This window comes from Rhamphochromis longiceps, linkage group LG16 (assembly GCF_057381845.1).
Source record: "Rhamphochromis longiceps isolate RC_006_pf linkage group LG16, R_longiceps_female_GT1.1, whole genome shotgun sequence".
NCBI lineage: Eukaryota > Metazoa > Chordata > Actinopteri > Cichliformes > Cichlidae > Rhamphochromis > Rhamphochromis longiceps.
Window position 1 is genome coordinate 6,976,609 of NC_140572.1, and position 18,088 is coordinate 6,994,696.

At 42.4% G+C, this 18,088-nt stretch overlaps 1 protein-coding gene across 2 annotated transcripts in view; it reads left to right on the forward strand.

Moving 5' to 3' along the window:
• pdia5 (protein disulfide isomerase family A, member 5) overlaps nt 1–18,088 on the forward strand; it is an 86,696-nt gene that overhangs the window by 52,723 nt on the left and 15,885 nt on the right. For both annotated transcript variants that reach the window (XM_085385177.1, XM_085385178.1), the window contains 5 exons: nt 1,632–1,703; nt 3,722–3,858; nt 13,436–13,506; nt 14,193–14,356; nt 14,799–14,929. In XM_085385177.1, the coding sequence (XP_085241303.1) occupies nt 1,632–1,703; nt 3,722–3,858; nt 13,436–13,506; nt 14,193–14,356; nt 14,799–14,929 (575 nt within the window). The remainder of the gene's footprint in view (nt 1–1,631; nt 1,704–3,721; nt 3,859–13,435; nt 13,507–14,192; nt 14,357–14,798; nt 14,930–18,088) is intronic.

Sequence of the window (18,088 nt, forward strand, 5' to 3'; positions counted from 1 at the left end):
CATCCGAGCCCATTGGCTTCAGTAATGAGCCCCTCACTGATAAACAGCAGCTAATCACTGCAGGGTAAATCAGCATCAGCACCGTCGGAGTTATCTCTCCATTGCACCCGTTTGCAAGACCAAGTTTTCAAGGTCTTTTAGGTTTTCAGTTACACAGATTAAGAAAGCTTACTCCCCCAGAGTTACAGCACACCTCAAGTTCCTGTCGAATATTCAAACAAAAACCTGGAAGTCTTTCGGCTCCTTTGTCCTTGCCGCGTCCTTTTATGGAAATGCTAGAGACTGTTGGCTAAATGACATTTATTTAAAATTTCCTCTCTTTCTACAAGGTTTCGGTGTACTTTACAGCAGCAGAGATAAAGCAAGTGAATATAGAGTCGGTCATAAATCTCGCTGATTGAATTCCAAGCAGCCACTCTGTGCCGCAGAAGTCGGGTTACTTAAGATGCGAGTTTTAAGCTCCAAATCCACAGAGCGTAATCATGTATCACCTTTTAATAGTGTCCGCTCTGTATTTGGGGAGCTGTAACTGCAGTCGTCACCACCTTCTGTGTTTTCAAAATCGCCCTGCCCAGAGCCAGTAACTACCCACATTGATCCTTCGACATTGGGCTGAGCCGCCATGTCCGCTTCCCAGCCTTGGTTTAGTCACGGTGAATGCAGTAGATAAACTCATTGCTATGAAGAAAATCTGCTTAGGTTTTGAATCTGTCTTTCAGACTGTGAGGCTGAAGAGAGGCCTCGAGCTCATTTCAAATGCATTACGTCGGGTCACTTGCATTCCTTGTGTGCACTTTTTAAGCTGAACTTCAAGACAGAGAAAAGAAATTTCAATCTTGTTAAAATTTTTGTCAGAGGCGCAGCTCTCTAAAACATCTGGCTTTGAACTGGTTGCGAAAGGCCCGACTCAGCTCTTTGTCAGAGACACTCGGTGCCATCATAACTGTTTTTTTAAGATCCTGTCGCACATGACCTGGATTACTGCGACACGACTTTTTCAGTCCTGACTGAGATGTTGTTTCAGCCTCATCTAACAAGAACTGCTGATCAAAAGATGCATCCCAGAAAATAAGTCTTTGTTTTCATTTTGACTCAGTTTTAGCTTGAAAAACATCCAAAAACATCCAAAAGTTCAGTATTTGTTCGTTTTTTTAAAAGAAAAACCTTTGCAAGTTTTATATGTCAGTTTCTTTCCAAATAACTGAAAACAGCACTTATTGAGGCATTATTATCAAAGTAATACCGCATGCATAGAATCAATAAATCTGATATAAACCGCTTAAAAGATTTGCAGACTTTGCCTTAAAATAAGGTTTTTTCCTCCATCTCATAAGTCCAAAAGCAAAGCATACTGAACACACTGACCATTAGTATTGAGCTGAGCTTTAAGAACTGCTGGGGATGATTTTTAGAAGGCATGTTTTTAGAAGGCATGTTTTGGGTGGGGTGTGTTTTTAAAATTAAATGCAGTAATGTTGCTGTAATGCAAGTTGTTATGTTTACAAAAAGCATCAAATCACAGACGTCTTTGGCAGTGGTTTTCAAACTCACATTGCCAAGTCGTCATTCTGCCCGTTGCTGAAGTCTGCTTTCAGAGACGATCTGGTTTTCATGCTCCTTTTGTCTCTTAGGAAGGGGAAGTTCCTTCACCACTACGAGAACTACGGCGCCACAGCCAAGGACATCGCAGACTGGTTGAAGAAGTAAGTATGGTCCCTGTCACTTCATCTACTGACGATTTTAAGTAGGACCAAGCAGAGGCTTGAAGACGCCCGGAGGAGTTTTAACTAATAAAAACGACACGATGAAGCTTCTGAACTCAAGTCTACCTTCTGCCTCTAACAAGTACCCCCCCACCACAAGCACACAAACACATCTTAAATGTCAGGCATCACCTTTTCCTTTTGCTGTGCTCTTTCTCACAAACGCTCTCCTCTCTGCTCACCCTGACTCACCTTGCCACAGTGTCATCAATCTACACCTGCTCCGTTCCTGTCTCATTTTTCTTTCTCACCTTGGCTCACACTCTGCCCGTAACCCCTCCGTCTCTTACTGGCAGGAAAGTCACAACTGTCCACAGGCCTGCAGCCAGAGGGCACAGAGCAAGGCTTTCACAGCTATCGCAGGAAACGGAGCGAGACAGGCAGGGGATGTACTCCGTGTGCCTCTGGGCTCTTATTAGCCCAGAGGCAGAACTCACCATCTCCACTCCTAGACTTTGACTAACTTGTTTATTTAGGACTCAGAGACTGATTTAAAAGCAGTGAGCCAGCTGGCTAAAAAGTCTAATTGCAGCTTATATTTGAGTAAAAAGTTTCTGTTACCTGAATATGCACGAAATGACTGAATTAATATATTAAATCTAATTAATTTTAAACTAATCATGTCCTTAAATGTGCTGCACACAACCACCACAGCACGTAGAAGCTAGTCTCCAGGCGCTTCACATAATAAAAGTAAGAGTTTACAGTATTTTAGGGAAGCAGAGTGTGTAAGCACTTGGTGACAGTGGGGAGGAAATCTTTTTAACTCGAGCAGAAGCAGGCTCCAGGAGAGAGTCTGTCTGCCTTCACCAGCGTAGCTGATTTTCACAGGAATATGTTCCATATGGTTTAAAAAAAAAAAAGAAAGAAAGTGGAAAAAGCCTCTCCTGCAAGCACCATTACATTTGCAGTTTTTCGTGTCATACTTTTTTTTTTCTTTTTCTTCATCTGAGATGCTGCACGAAAACGGGAAAAAAGGGGTTTTTGAAGTAAACAGTGCTCAGAGATTTTTCCAGAAGAGTCTATTGTCCTCTTCCTGTAGCACTTTTAGCCGCTGATTTATTTTTCTTTTCTCATTTATCAGTCAAACTTCACATCCTAAATGTTAATGTTGTCATTTTGTTCAGATTCAGCTGTCTCCGATTTTTTTTAATACCCACCTCAGTAGCTTTCTGCGCTCTTTTCTCACTGGACTGAGAAATGCCCTTTGCTGTTTGCACTGACGGGATTCCTACACCTGCCGTAATGAATACAAGTATTCTGGGGGTTGCAGTCAGAAGCTGTACTGAAGCTACTCTGTTGAATTAGTGAAGCCCCTTCCTTTTGTACGCTCCGCTTTAGTCTCTTGACCTCAGCTTGGTGCGCAGTCTGAATTTGTTCATTGAAAGTGTAGTGTCAAGAATAAAAAAGTGGACACAGAAGGAGAGGTAAGAGTTGGTATCCTTGGCGATTATATCTGAGCAGCAAAAGATGTCGTCTGATAAATCTTAAGTGTTATCACTCCCTGATAAACCTTGATCCAGAGCTTTTTATATATCACAGCTGTGTATTAGATAGTTGACGTTGCTGGAGGGTTGTTTTTAGCACTCGGTTTTCACTGTTCTGGTGTTGTTAAATATATCAGCCTCGCTGGCTTCAGTGCACTGGCTCAGGCCAGAGCGTGTAACGATGAGGAAATGCGGCAGAGGAGGGCCGTGTATAACAGTGAGTGTTTATGCTGTAGCCACTCGTTCTTGGAACTGGAGCAGTGTGCTCCACCACACCCACAAAGGTGGGGCTGCTTTTGTCCAGATGTGTGTGCGCGTGTGCGCTTTTGTGACATACTGGGTGGAGTGTGGGCTGCAGCTGTGTCTGATTATATTTAATTTTTCTTTACACAGATTACACATAAGCTGGACTGTCTCTGCTTTTCAGTCTCACCTCTGTTGCCCTTGTTGTCCCCCCCCTTCCTGTTTTAGTCCTCAGCCCCCCCAGCCGAAGACCCCTGAAGTCCCCTGGTCAGAGACAGACTCTGCGGTCTTCCACCTGTCCGATGAGTCCTTTGACAGCTTCCTGGAGGAACATCCTGCTGCCCTGGTCATGTTTTACGCCCCTTGTGAGTAAAAGAGCAAAAGAGCACGGTCTATATTTATCAACTGCTACACGTAAAATATTGTTATGTAAATGATGCACTTTTCCCCCACTAAGAGCCGTTTTAAATTTAAGCGAGGTCCAGAGTTCTTTTAAACTGGTTGAGGGGGATGTAATCGCTCGTGTTACAACTGGGGGATTCGTAAAAGTTACTTCAGCACTCGCACTCAGTGAAGCACTTTTTCTTTCTTTTTGGTGCTTTCTTTCACTCAGTGTTTGATCAGTATTGGACCAACAGTTGATTATAGCGTTTATACGATGGCAAAACGTTTTTGTTTGTTTGTTGCTGTTTTTTTTGGCCCAAGCCAGAACCCAAAGAAGTTAAATATTTCACACTTTTAGCCGTCGGGAAGATAGATCCGCCTCGCTTCGAGCTGGTGTGTTAGGGCAGCTGTCTCTCACTTGCTGCAGAGATGCACCCTGGGTATAGACAGAGTGGCAGAGGGAATTAACCGTTAAGCACTGCGGTTACACTCGACTACCTTCAATTCTGACGATACGCTTTGCCAGAAAAGTTTTTCGCTTTGAAAGGGCAAACATGAGCAGTCTGTCAAAACATCTAGCAAAAAGTCCAACGGACACAAAGGCACAGTTGTCAGAGGGCTAGCTTGCGTTTCCTTTCTCGTTGCTATAGTTACTGTAGGATGTGTATGCTAAACAGCCCAGAGCAGCCCACACCTTGTTTACTGATTTTACAAACGTAGGTTAACGATTAAAAATAACCACAATAAGTAATCTAAGTTGAAGTAATCTAACGAAAGTAATCTTCCTGCGCAGTAAGGTCAGACGCGCAGATTTAATCTGCCCTGACAAACAGCTAACTCCCATTCTCACTGTTTCTCATGAAAATGTAACAAAATATCAACACTTGGGAGAAAGAGCATACATATGGACACATTCCACATTTGACATTAAGGAAAATAAGAAGCTTTGTAAAGCGTGTGGATTTTAACATTTTATAGTTTAGTCTACTATAATCGTTTCATAGTTATGCGGTGGCTCTGAGAGGCTAAACGGACTGCAAATTAAGAAAACACCAGCAATAAGAAAATGCTGCGAAAGCACACAAAACACAACGGAAATGAGAAAAACGGAAACAGGAGAAAAAAAACCCAAAAACAGAAATAGGAAAAAACATATTTCCAAAAGCACAAGGGAATTGTTTCTGGGGAGACAATAACCTGACGGACCAGTTGCAGGAACCAAAATATGCTAAGAATTGCGCTGGGAGACAGTGAAGTGGAGGATCTATCATTTTTGTGAGGAAAGAACAGATGAGAGATCAGTGTGTTAGCCTGACTATTAGCCTAAAAATCCAGTAGTATATGAATCATGAGATTAAAACACACTTACCTAGCATGTTTTGGTTCCTGGAACTGGTCCGTCAGGTTATTGTCTCCCCCTTTTGCAGTGTTTTTCTTATTGCTGGTGTTTTCTTAAGTTGCAATCCGTTTGGCCTCTCAGGGCCACCGTATACTTAGTTGATTAAAACTGAAGTAATTCAAACTGAAACTAAATGACATTTTACACTAAAGCCTCAGTCCAAGCTAACTCTGCACTCATAGTCGCTTAAAGTCACTGAATGTCATTGACTTTCTCTAGTCTTGGGTCGCCCCGTTCCTGCTAGCTGTTAGCTGCTTTCTTTATGGTTTCCCTTTATGGGGGTTTGTTAAAGTACTGAATTGATAAAAATGATACGAGTCAGAGTAGAAGAACCAGTAAAATCTTCACAAAATCCCAATCTCAGTGGAAACTAGTAACATTTGTAGGAAGGGTCGTTGTTGAGGCTGTTATTGAATGTGGTCCCATGAAAAGATGAAGTTTAGGTTCAAAATCACTTACAAAGCCCATGATGGGCGTAGTGAAGGAATCGTTAATGTAATCAAGTCAGATAATGCAGCACATGTGGTACTTGTATATATTAATACATGGAGCGAATGATTTCAGCAGCCTGTCAGAGGAGCTCCTCATTCCTTCCTGCACTGGATAACATTGTGCTCTCGCACGTCCTCTTGGGTCGAACTGTTGTTTAGTCACATAAGTAACATCACTGTTTGACTGTCATGCTCAGTATTAACAATCAGCTGGATAAAGTAACCGAAGGCCGATTGAAAAATGGAAAACAAACTCAAAGACAAAGCGGCTGCAGTAAGTTTCGCTCTTTTGCCCAGCTCGCTCGCACACAAGCTCATCTTCGCAAACCAACACTTCATTGTTTCCATGTGGCTGACATAAGCCTGCTTGTCATCTTTATTCACGCAACATACTTCTGTTGTTACACAGAACTTTGTAAACATGCCAGTTTTCTGTTCAGTAGCTTAGATCCCAGATTGCTTTGCTTTTGTGAAGCCCTCCTGCGTGTGAGGGGGAGGCCAAAAATAGCTTTTGTAATCAGTAAATGTATCACACACACTTTTTTTTTTTTTTTTTTAAAATAATGGAAATTTATTCAATTTGATTTGACTGTTTTTGACCTTTTTTTTTTTTTTTTTTTTAGCTACCTGTATGCTTTGGATCACATCACCACCTCCTGCTGTTTACCCCTGTACTCTCTTTCTTCTCTGTAGCTGCTGCCCTCCCTCTGTGCTCATTTTAGACTCGCCTCTGTTAAAATAAACTAATCAGTATAAATAGGATCCTTTAAAGTTAGCTTTAACTATAACAAGGATTCATTGCTTTCACATTTGATCTGATACTTGCTGCAGAGCTTCATACCGCCTGGTTGCTGGGAGCACTGCACTCAGTCCAAAGGGCAAACAGGAGCCCCAGCTGTGATTAAAAACATATCCGTGATACTAACACTGCGGGTGGACCCATTCCCTGCTAAAACTCAGTAATATTTTGCAATACTAAACCCTGTATGTAAATTAACTCTAGCAGTTTCACTAAAGAACTATTGATGCACATGAGTATAGACAAAAAGCATTTGCATTGCACTGCAGCTGCAAACCTTGAATATGGACACTTACTGTGCAAGTCTGGGTTCGAGATGGCGTTTACAACTAAACTGCTTGATTGCTTTGATCCTGGCTTTGATCTCTTTAATGCTTTTAAATGTGTACATTCCCACAGACACACTCCATACTTTTGTAGTAGTTTTTAGTTTTCCCAGAAGAGTGTAAACTGTCAAAACTATAGAAAACAGGGATCAGTTCAAAATGAGTTGCCATTAAAGATGTTAATATAGTTTTCTCAATTGTGTAATTTAGATAAGGGTTAATGCAAAGCACAAGTGTCAACACAAGCTGTGTATGAGGTATGATCATACAGGTCATATGTAATTATTCCAGGACTCCAAACATTAAAATGGAAGCAGTCCTACAGTCCTGAGACTTCCTGTGTGGCTGTTTGGATCATTCCTTTCTGTCTACCTACACATGCGCCAATACTGGATAACTCCAGTGTTTCAAAACAATGGAAGCTAGATTTGGAGAGCAAAACGGGTGATAAGTGAAAAAGTGTTTTGTGTGTGCTGTATTTTGGCATGCACCACAGTTCACGTTCCCTTTCCCTAAACCCTTGAGGTTACAGGAAAATATGGTGTTGACAGCGTCATCCTGGGGGATGAATTCACAGAGCATAATTAACAAAATTAGGAAAAAACAAGGTGCATATGGACCCTGCAGGCTCTATTGTTGTGTCTTTGGCTTGTAGCCAGAGACAAAGCCCTCATATAAATATATATATTTAAATATATATAAATAAAAGTTGATTTCTCCTTTATCCATCAATTTTCTCCCATTTGTCTGGGACAAGGAGGTAGTAGCCTAAGCAGAGAGGCCCAAATCTCCCTCTGCCAGCAGAGAGATTTCATCTTTCCAGTGTTTCTTGGGTCATCCCAGGTCTTTGCTGGCTTGGAACATCTCGCCCAGGAGATGCCCAAAAGCCATCCTAGTTTCAGCTGGCTCCTTTCGATGTGGAGGAGTAGCGGGTCCATTCTTTGTCCCTCGAGATGACTGAACTATTCATCCCATCTCCAAGAAGAAAGCCAGGTGCTCTTCAGAAAAAACAGTTTCCACTACTTGTATCCACGATTTTAGTCTTTTGGTCACTACCCAAAGCTCGTGATCATAGCCTCAGAATTGGAGGCGCTAATGCACCAGAGTGAACTCGACTCCACCACCTGTTGAAGCCAACAGAACTGAATCATCTGCAGACATGCAAGTGGTCAAAACTTAGAACCTGGTCAGACTTCATGGACCGGTCTCAGAATAGTAGCTGGGCTTGAAATGGTCCAGAGAAACAAGAGACAATGGCATTTTTTATTTGTTTTATTGTTGTTGTTATTGTTATTTTAATGGGCAGAGTCCTGGGACTTCATTGATTATACATGTTTGACTTGAATTAATGACTTTTCAAGCAGGTTTTATTTGATTGTCAGAGAAGAACAGTTAAAATTTCCGGTTTCTGTCTTTTGCTGAGGAAGAAAGCTGAAGAGTGCAGTGTTACATGGGTTTTTGCATTTATATTGAATTGCCTATTCAGGCTTAAAGCTGCAATAAACTCTCATAGTTTTGCTTTTATTGATATTTACTAAGGCGTCAGGCACCATGGATTACGCAACATAGATTCAGGAATTATTTTATTGTCTTTAGTTTGTGGAGTTGTTTAAGTAAGAAAATGCTTTTTCTTTTTTTTCCTTTTTTTTTTTTTTTTACCCTGAGTGTGCATAACAGCGCTGAAAGCAGACTAATCCTCCCTCTCCAGATGTGGTGTCACAGCTTCACAGATGCTTGTGCTGCACTTGACTCACCCTGTGGACATCAGCCAGTCACCCACACACACTCCAATCAAGGGCAGTCAGCTGAAACAAGTGGCATCAAACATTTTCAGCGCGCACACGCGCACATACCTGTGACACATCAAATGCATATTTCACACCGTGACAAAACATTTATTACACACAATTACACAATCGCTCTCTCTCACACACACACACACACACACACACACACACACACACACACACACAGCATTGGAGCTTCGGTGCAGTTTCTTAATGGCCCTGCTTTCAGAGTGAGATTAATGGCCTCCCAAACACCACCATCAGCTTTCATTCTTGTCCACCTTTCTCACCGTCCTCTGTACGGTGCACAGCAGGGGAGCGAAACCTCCAAACGAACCCTCTGTTTCCCAGAGCCGGCCTCATTACGTCCCCGGACCAAAAACAAACATTGCTCATTGTTGTTTGTTCAGATTGTTGTTCCAGCTGATATAGCTGTAAATGACGTGATAATGTTTGGTCCCAGACGATTGGGCTTTGGCTGGCTTAACGGGTGGTTCAGAAGCAGCCGCAGGTCAAGCTTACCCCTGCAGTGGGCACAGACGAGTTGACCTTACAACACGAGTTGTCCTAACACATGTAACGTTTCCTGTGACACAAACACCTTTTCACCTTTCTCTCTTTTTCGGTGCATTTCAGTTTGTTTTGGGGGTTTTTTTTATAATAGCTGCAGTGATGTGGAGCCAGGGTGTTCATTTTTTTGACTCTGATCTCTTCACCCCCACATACACTCTGAATCAGCAATATTTCTGTGTTTTCCTGTAAGCTCCCGCCCTCCCCTACACACGCCCTCCCCTACACACACACCGACCATGGCCCTTATGCACCACTTTTTCCCGAATGCCGAGCAGGGATGACGCAGAGCACAGGACGGACGTTTGCTTTTGTCTCTTACTCATCGCTTTGAAGGGTCAGACAAAGTCCTTGTAGTCACTCTGGTTCTCTGGTAAGCCTCAAAACAATCTGCATGATCACACACTACAGTCACTCAGTTGAAAGAGAAGCAGCTTTTCTATCCCACAAGGCATATCACACTTGATTTATAGCTTGCGCCAGTGCTGCATTGTATATTGAAGAAAGAAATTCCTGAACTGTTATGACAAGGGCAATTTAACAGGTTTGGAAAAGCACCAAGTTTGTTTCATGCATCTGTGCACAACAGCACTGAGCACATTCACACAAGCGCTCATCCCTGATCAAACGGCATATTCATAAGATCTTAAGACAAAGCGTCTTGTACACTGGGCGATAAATTACTGTGTTATATATATTTAAAAGTTGGTTGTTTTTTTGTTTTTGTTTTTTTATTGTTTTTAAATCTACAAATAAAATGTTTGCTAGTCACTCACTGCTCATGCAACATTAAATGTACCGCTTACATCAAACACGGTTTATTTACAGCAAGCTATACGCTGCAAATTGTGTCTTCTGCTTCTCGATGAAAAAAGGGTTTTTGGTAAAACTGAGATTTGTTGTGATTTATAACGAGGGGTTGATGATCTACTGAAAGTTTCCAGAAGCCTGATCACAGATTGGCTCTAATGACTATTTGTTTTAAAACTTGTAACTTTTATTGCATTTAACATATCAGCCATGCTACAGTGTTTTAGTCCAGGACGTTTTTGGAAGGTATTCCCTCCCACTCGTTGCCAGATTTGGTCTCATCAGCCACAACATATTGCCAAAACATTATAACTAAGCTCACATAGCTTTGTGGTTCTGTTTTTCTCATGTGGGTAATCTTTCCCCCCCCCCCCCCCATTGCCACGGCTTCCTTTTGTAATAGATTTTGCCATATTTTCTCCCATCTAATCGTCAGTCCAGGGAAAGATGTACCTTTATAGCCCTTATGCAACACTTGTTCCAAATCCCGAGCAGGAACAACGCACTTGTGTTCTTCTTCTCTGTATACAGCCATTTCATTTGGTGCACCTGCTCAACTGCCTGTCAGCCAATTACATGGCAGCATCTGTGTGTTTAGACATGCTGAAATGAAGTGGCTGAAGTTCAAACTGAGCATCAGAAAAGAAGAAAAGGGTGATTCAACCTCTTAAGCCCAAACGCCTAACCGATCTTTTGCCCCTGTATCTGGGAGCGTTGGGGCTCAAGAGGTTAAGTGATTGTAAATGAGGCTGTTGGTGCCAGCTTGAAGCAGATGGGCTACAGCAGCAGAAGACCAGACCGAGGGCCACTCCTGTCAACAGGAAACTGTAGTTGCGGTTCACACAGGCTCACCAAAACAGAAACAAACAATTACCTGGTTTGATGAGTCCTGGTTTCTGCTGCAACATGACCAAACGACATGAGTGCATGGATCCATTCTGCCTTGTAACAATAGTTTAGGCTGCTTGTCCAGTGTCAGGGTGTGAGGTTTATTTTCTTGGCAAAATTTATTCTCGTAGTACCAACTGAGCGTTCTTGTCACACCACAGTCTGAGTGCCTTTGCTGACCATGTCCATCCCTTTCCCGCTTCCACCATGACAACGCACCATGTGACAAACCCCATTTCAAACGTGTTGCTTGAACATAACGGTGAGCCTCCACAGTCACCAGATCTCTATCTAAATGAGCGCCTTTGGCATGTGTTGCAACTGGAGATTTGCATCATGGATGTGCAGCTGACAAATCTGCAGCAGCTGTGTGATGCTGTCATGTCAACATGGAGCAAAATCTCTGAGGAAAGTTTCAGTAGAGAAAGTTGTTTTAGTAGAGACAGATTATTTATGACTCTGTTAAAATATTTGTCTTGACTTAATTTGTTTTCATTTTTAAAAGACCCAATAAAAACCCATCAGTGTGGATGTAACCACAATTTTCTTACTTGGAGACAAACACACTCAAACTATACCTTGTGCACAGATCCCTGAGAGTGGAACATGTAGTAAGCAATCAAATATGACTTAACTCTCCTTGCAAACACGATATACTCTTGCTGCCTCGCTTACAGTTTCACCCTCAGCATGCTAGCCGTGCACCCTCTGGCAAACCAGGGTGAAGCAGCAAGACACCAGAGAATTACACAGGTTGGTTGCTTGATTCGCCCAGACAGCTCTGAGCGCGTAATGCTCTGCAATCTCTGCAGAGCATTACGCGCTCAGAGCCAATCTTCTAGGGTTGAAGGTGTTTCTTGAGAAATGTAAGCGTATGCTTTGATTAGATTTAAGAGATAATTTCTTGTTCTTGTCTCATTCATGTGACTGTTTTAGTTGACTGGTTGAAGGAGCTGGGTTTTGTTAGCTGGCCATAGATTCATCAATAATGATTGGAATAAAGGTATGGGGCGATCGTGGCTCAAGAGTTGGGAGTTCGCCTTGTAATCGGAAGGTTGCTGGTTCGAGCCCCGGCTCGGACAGTCTCGGTCGTTGTGTCCTTGGGCAAGACACTTCACCCGTTGCCTACTGGTGGTGGTCAGAGGGCCCGGTGGCGCCAGTGTCCGGCAGCCTCGCCTCTGTCAGTGCGCCCCAGGGTGGCTGTGGCTACAATGTAGCTTGCCATCACCAGTGTGTGAATGTGTGTGTGAATGGGTGAATGACAGGTTGTGTAAAGCGCTTTGGGGTCCTTAGGGACTGGAAAAGCGCTATATAAATACAGGCCATTTACCATTTAAAGGGGTATGTTTACCACTGTGTTGCATCACCTGCTGTTTTAGCAACACTATAGGAATGAGAAAGCTTGGTCTGTGTGGAGACCAGCTGTTTTAGTTTTGAAAACAAAATGTTAAGCCATCGTCCCTACAGGATATCTTTTGTTTTCTTTTTTTATTTTATTGCGCGGCACTTTTTCTGTACTGCATCTCGGATACAGTACTATTATGGATGGTGAGCTACTCTGACGGTTTGTGTCTTTAAATGGAGTGACACAGATGCTGATATGTAGTACTCTTTGCTTCCAGAAATGGTCCTGAGCCCATATCATTTTAATGCACTGCCTGAGGGCCCAAAGGTCTCAGTCAATACTTATTAAGCTTTCCAAATTCCTTCAATCTTTTATTTATTTATTTTGGTGATGTAGGCAATAAAATCTGCACACTTTGTGAAACATTGCTTTTGAATTGCTCCCATCTTTACCTCTGAAGTACTCAGCCTCTCAAGGTTGCCATTTTTTTCAGTAGCCAGTCAAGTAAAAACAATGTTAACTAATTAATATTTTTAAAATTATTTTCAAATCCTTTCGTTCTGATTTGAGTTATGTTTAAATGGCACACTTTGTCCTTTAACCTCCTAAGACCCGAACTCTTCCACGGCATGCATTTTTAATTTCTCTTTGATATTTGGGCTGATTGGGACCTGATGAATGTAAAAACAAAGAATCATCGGATTTTTTTTTTTTTTTTTTTTTACCCGATGTTTGTTTCTAAGAAAAATGAGAGCCACATATGAGGATATTCGTTTTAAATTTGTATAAAACAGAGGCAGTATAATGTCCTCGTAGGTGGATATCAGGCACTTGGAGAGCAAAATTGAGTATTTTGGTCTAGACAACCCAAAATGTGATGTCCACATATGTGGACGCCAGGTCCTAGGAGGTTAATGTTGTTCTCTGTGCCTTATCTTGATTATAATGAGCACATGTTCCTGTAAAATACAGATATTCTTATATCTAAATAGCCGCTTCTGAGGGATTATTTAAAACGTATTCAGGGCTAGGTTGAACTGAAACACTAGCAGATGTTGTTATTTTGTTGATTTTTCTTTTTCTCCATTTGCTGTCTAATCCTTCCGTCAGTCAGCCTCTAATGTGCATTTTTTAACTCTTTAGGGTGTGGCCACTGCAAGAAAATGAAGCCAGAGTACGATGAAGCTGCTGAAATACTCAACAAGGGTGCAGATGTAAGTCTCTCGACCTTTCTTTGTTTGTTTACAGCATGCATATCTACAGGCCTGTGTGCTTCATATCTCAGACTCTACTGAGCACACACCGTCATGTGTCATTAGCAGATCATAATAATCCCTCTTTTTTGGCTTTAAGGCTTTTGGCCGTTGCAGCTTGACACGCTGGTCAGCCTGTCCAACAGCCCAGCTTTTGATGTGTTTCTGATTAGTGGGCCGTGTTACTCACCTCTCCTCTCCCCCCATTCTGTCCTCAGTGGTAATCTAACACTCCCCAGCCAGGGGCAGGGCCTATAAAACTGTAGCCTGGTGACTGTAGCAATTATCTCACCCGTGAACGTCCCCCCGGCCCGGCGCTTGGACCTTGTCCTTGTGGCTTTCTGCCCAGCACTGGAGGTCAATGGGAAAAGCCTGCACATTATCTAATTCGAATGGACGGGAGCCACGGTCACCCTGAGCTCTTTAGACCCAGCGTATCATTATTTTTCCCCCCTTGTTTTTCTGCTAATGTTACTGATGTTTCTAATGCAGTGCTTTTTTTTATACACAGATGGCGTAATCTTTTTCCCAATGTAGCTGGTGTCATCAGATAGGCTAGACTGAGTGACCATTTATGCTCTAATTGAAGAGATTAGTCTATAGATCTTATTTTACCAGTGCCCTGTCTGCTTTTGTAACGTCTGCAGAGTCCGGGTGTTTTGGCAGCAGTGGATGCCACGGTGCATAAGGCTGTGTCGGATCGCTTCAAGATCTCTGGTTTCCCAACGGTTAAGTACTTCGAGAAAGGTGAAGAGAAGTACACGCTGCCACAGCTGCGAAACAAAGACAAGATCATCGAGTTCATGCACAAGTGAGTCTGATGCTTAACCGACAGCTTGATCGCTTCAAAAGTTGAGCAGTTAAGTGAAGCACTGATTGGCCGTAGCACCGGCTTTTCAAGACTTCCTCCCACTGTGAGAGAATAATCTTTGGAAAGGGTCAAAAAGTAATGGACTTGCAATGACATCAGTCCAGCTGTGGCATCTGCAGGCTCCATAAAGTCATAGTCTGCAATCACAGGTCAGCAGACATAATTTTATATCAGGCTGACATAAAGTGTGACTCAGTGTGAGTTCCATTATATCACCGGTAGTTACATAGTAAGCTTTTATTCATTTATTCCTTGGCCCACAAAATAAAGACAAAATCTTGGTAGAAACTGTATTTATGTTACCTTTTCTACAGTAAATCTGAGGCAATTTTCCCTTCCCTGGAGTGCACGTAATATTTTCACTTTATTTCATCCCCCGCAGTCCACAGGCGCCTCCTCCACCGGAGCAGTCTTGGGAGGAGAAACCCTCCAGCGTCAGCCATCTTGGGTCGGAGGATTTCCGAGAGGCTCTGAAGAAGAAAAAGCACGCTCTGGTCATGTTCTACGCTCCCTGTAAGTGTCTTTAATACTAAAATCAACTCCTTTCAGCATCTGCGAACAAAATCAGAAGGAAGCTCTTACACAAACATCTGGAATGGCTGAAAGCCTCATCTGTAACTGGCAGCTTTCGCAAGCTCTTGTATTTCATCTGCTCGGGCTGTTGTGATGAAAATATCAAACGTCTGTGAAGCTGTCGCAGCCGCGTGCGATCGCAGCTTCGTCCTCTTGAACTCTGTGCGATCGTAGCCTGGACTTCAACCAGCGTGCATACGTAACTCTGAGCTTCTTGCCAAACCTCGTCATTGGGCAGTATATAAAAAAGCCACACCTAAGCCACAGGGAGACTGAGTCATATTACTAAAAGAAATATGAACAAATCACTTTTCCACCTTTTTATATTTTCAGCCCTGAGAAACAGACAAACAACAGATTAGTGACTGGACTTCCATGAAAGAAAAGGCAGAAATCTCTGTTTTCGACACGCTTCATATGTGTCCTCATGCAAAACACAGGAGGAATACAGATTAGGAAGGCTAATTATCAATACACACAGACTCACACATGCATCTCTGTCCCTGTTAGGGAGGTTTTTTTGGCCCTTTTTCTGCCCTTTGTTTCTGATGAGGGCTTCAAAGCATGCGACAGGGCACAGCAGTCAGGCTGCTTCCTCTTCTGGGCCCTTTGGTGCTTCCCTCTACAAAGAGATGCTCCAGATGTACATCAGGCCGCGTCAACCTGCCGCCCTCCCAACTCGTCCGCCCCATCTGCACCTTGCTCGCTAGTGTCTTATTAGTGAAGGAGCTTGTGCTAATGGAGCATTTGATGAGATACAGCTGCTTTCTAAAACATCAAGGCTGGAAACGCTTCAGACAGAACAATCGATATAATTTTAGCAGAGGCTTGGGCTATTATCCTTTAGCCTCAAATCTGCATAATTGAACCCTAAACTAAAATTAAATGCTGGAACATCATCTTTGTCTCCTTTCGCATGCGTTCTGTGTTAAATTAAAGCATTTTCTGATTCACTGAATACCCATTTGTTGGCCCGCTGTATACTGTTGATCGGTCAGTTTGAGACATAACACTTTGGCGCGTTTAATGTTCTTTTTTTTTTTTTTTTCCTTCCGTACTTTCCACGATTCATCGAACTAAGGGGAGATATTCAAATCCAGGCTGTTACAGCGCATCCACAGGGCGGTTACTTTGCATTCATCAACCCTCGATTTCACTCAGATTCACTCTGTCTGCGATGGTAATTATGAGAAAGAGGAGTTTAAATGTGCAGGTACAGTCAAGAAATGAGAACTGCAGGAATCATTATCAACTCAAAGTCATTTTTTACCTGTTTTTTGATGACCGAAGGTACAGTAAAATATAAAGGCTGAAAAATTCCTGTACTTGCCATGCAGAGCAAAACCCCGTTCCTTTCTTCAGTTTAACTGCTAATTTAAGGCAGTCTCTAAGCTGCACCAGGGAGCTGCCTGATCAGCCTCCTGTTTCCTTCTGTGAGGGAAAGACGCGGACAACGATTGTATTTTTGATACACCAGTTTCAAAATTGCGACAGGACATTTACAGGTTTAAAGGCCATTTAATGTTGCAGCTAAAAGGGTAATTCAGCAGGAAATGGGTTGTGAGCGGTGCTGAATGCTCTCTTAGGGAGACTGCTCTGAAAGGGTTGGCAAATGTGTACTTGCACAGTTGACATATAATCGAATTGAGAGAGAGTTATGTGTGCGTGCGCGTGTGTGTGTGTGTGTGTGTGTTTGTGTCTATGATGCCTGTGGACATACGTAGTCAGATATGTCCACTTGCAGCCTGTGAAAGAAATCTTAATAGTGCAGCTTATAGTGATATTTTATTTTCTTCTTCCCACTTGTGATGTCAGTTTGCCAGATAGATTTCCTTCTGCATTATGACAATAATCAAACTGTATATAAAGGATGGACTTGGCTTCTAGCTCTGAAAAGTGAAGCCATTGTGAAAGTGGAAATTGACTGGACTGAAAAAAGCGGCCGGCGAGTCTGGTTCATTGAAAGCAAAAGACAAAAACAAAATGATAGCTCAAGACTTTTGCACATTATTGTACTGTATATTTTTTCTAATCGTAAGCATGGGTACAAAAGAAGTCTGAGTTATAGAGAAGTCTGTAGAAAAATGAGCCTCGGGTTCATTTGATGAGTTCAAATAGTTTTGGGTGAGTTTAAAGTTCAAATTTAAGTCATTACTTTGAAATTGTATTTATTAAGAAAAATGTTTATTTTGTAAATTACACGCCTTAATAGAAGGGCTTTCCTAATGGCGCCTACGTCCATCTTTGAAATACAGTCTGTGACCTGAACACAAGTGACATCCATGGGGGAAAAAGGCCTTTGCTGCTTTTGTCTAAAAGAGCATCTTATCCCTGTCCAGCACCTTTGAAAAGAAATGGAACACCATCGGGCCTTGTTACCTAAAATCCTTCTCTGGCCTCTAGTTTTGTGGCCAAATTGGAGAAACATCCCCTGCAGCCCCTTGCAAATATTTGTAATGAAAAGCCTGAAACCAGAAAACTGTTGCAGCAAAAGATTCATGGCCTTGGGGGAAAGCATGTTCAAGCAGGTTCTCCCATCATTTTTCAGTGACTGAAAATCCATTTATTGAGTTAGATGACTCAGATGTTTAGCTAACCGTAATATCTCCTGATCATTCAGCCGGGTGTAGGGACTGTATCCGCAGTTGGCCGACAACTCATGTCCCAAACGTACCATCAGAATTTGCTCTGGAGAGTCGATTGGACAACTGCCACAGCCTTATGTAGACCTTCAAAAAGTAACAAATTCTTTTAAGCATATTGTTCATTATGCTTCAGGGTTTAATTAGCTTTTAACCCTAACTCGGCACATGAAAGTGTCTTGCTAGTCACCCACTGCCAAGCTGCTTTCTTCTTCATGGGCAATTTATTTGTCACCACAAGGGGTATCCTTGCCTTTTCTTATTTCCAAAAGGGGCAAAGGGTTGTTTTTAATTAACAGAAGAAGGACTGCATACTTGACATTATCAACAAAAGATTAAAGCAAATGAGCAGGTCTAAGAAAACGTCACATTTCAGCAGAAACTGAGAAGAAAAGTTGTCAGAACAGCAAACAGTCTCCCAGTACAAAAAGTCATCACTCTTTTATTAATGCACTGC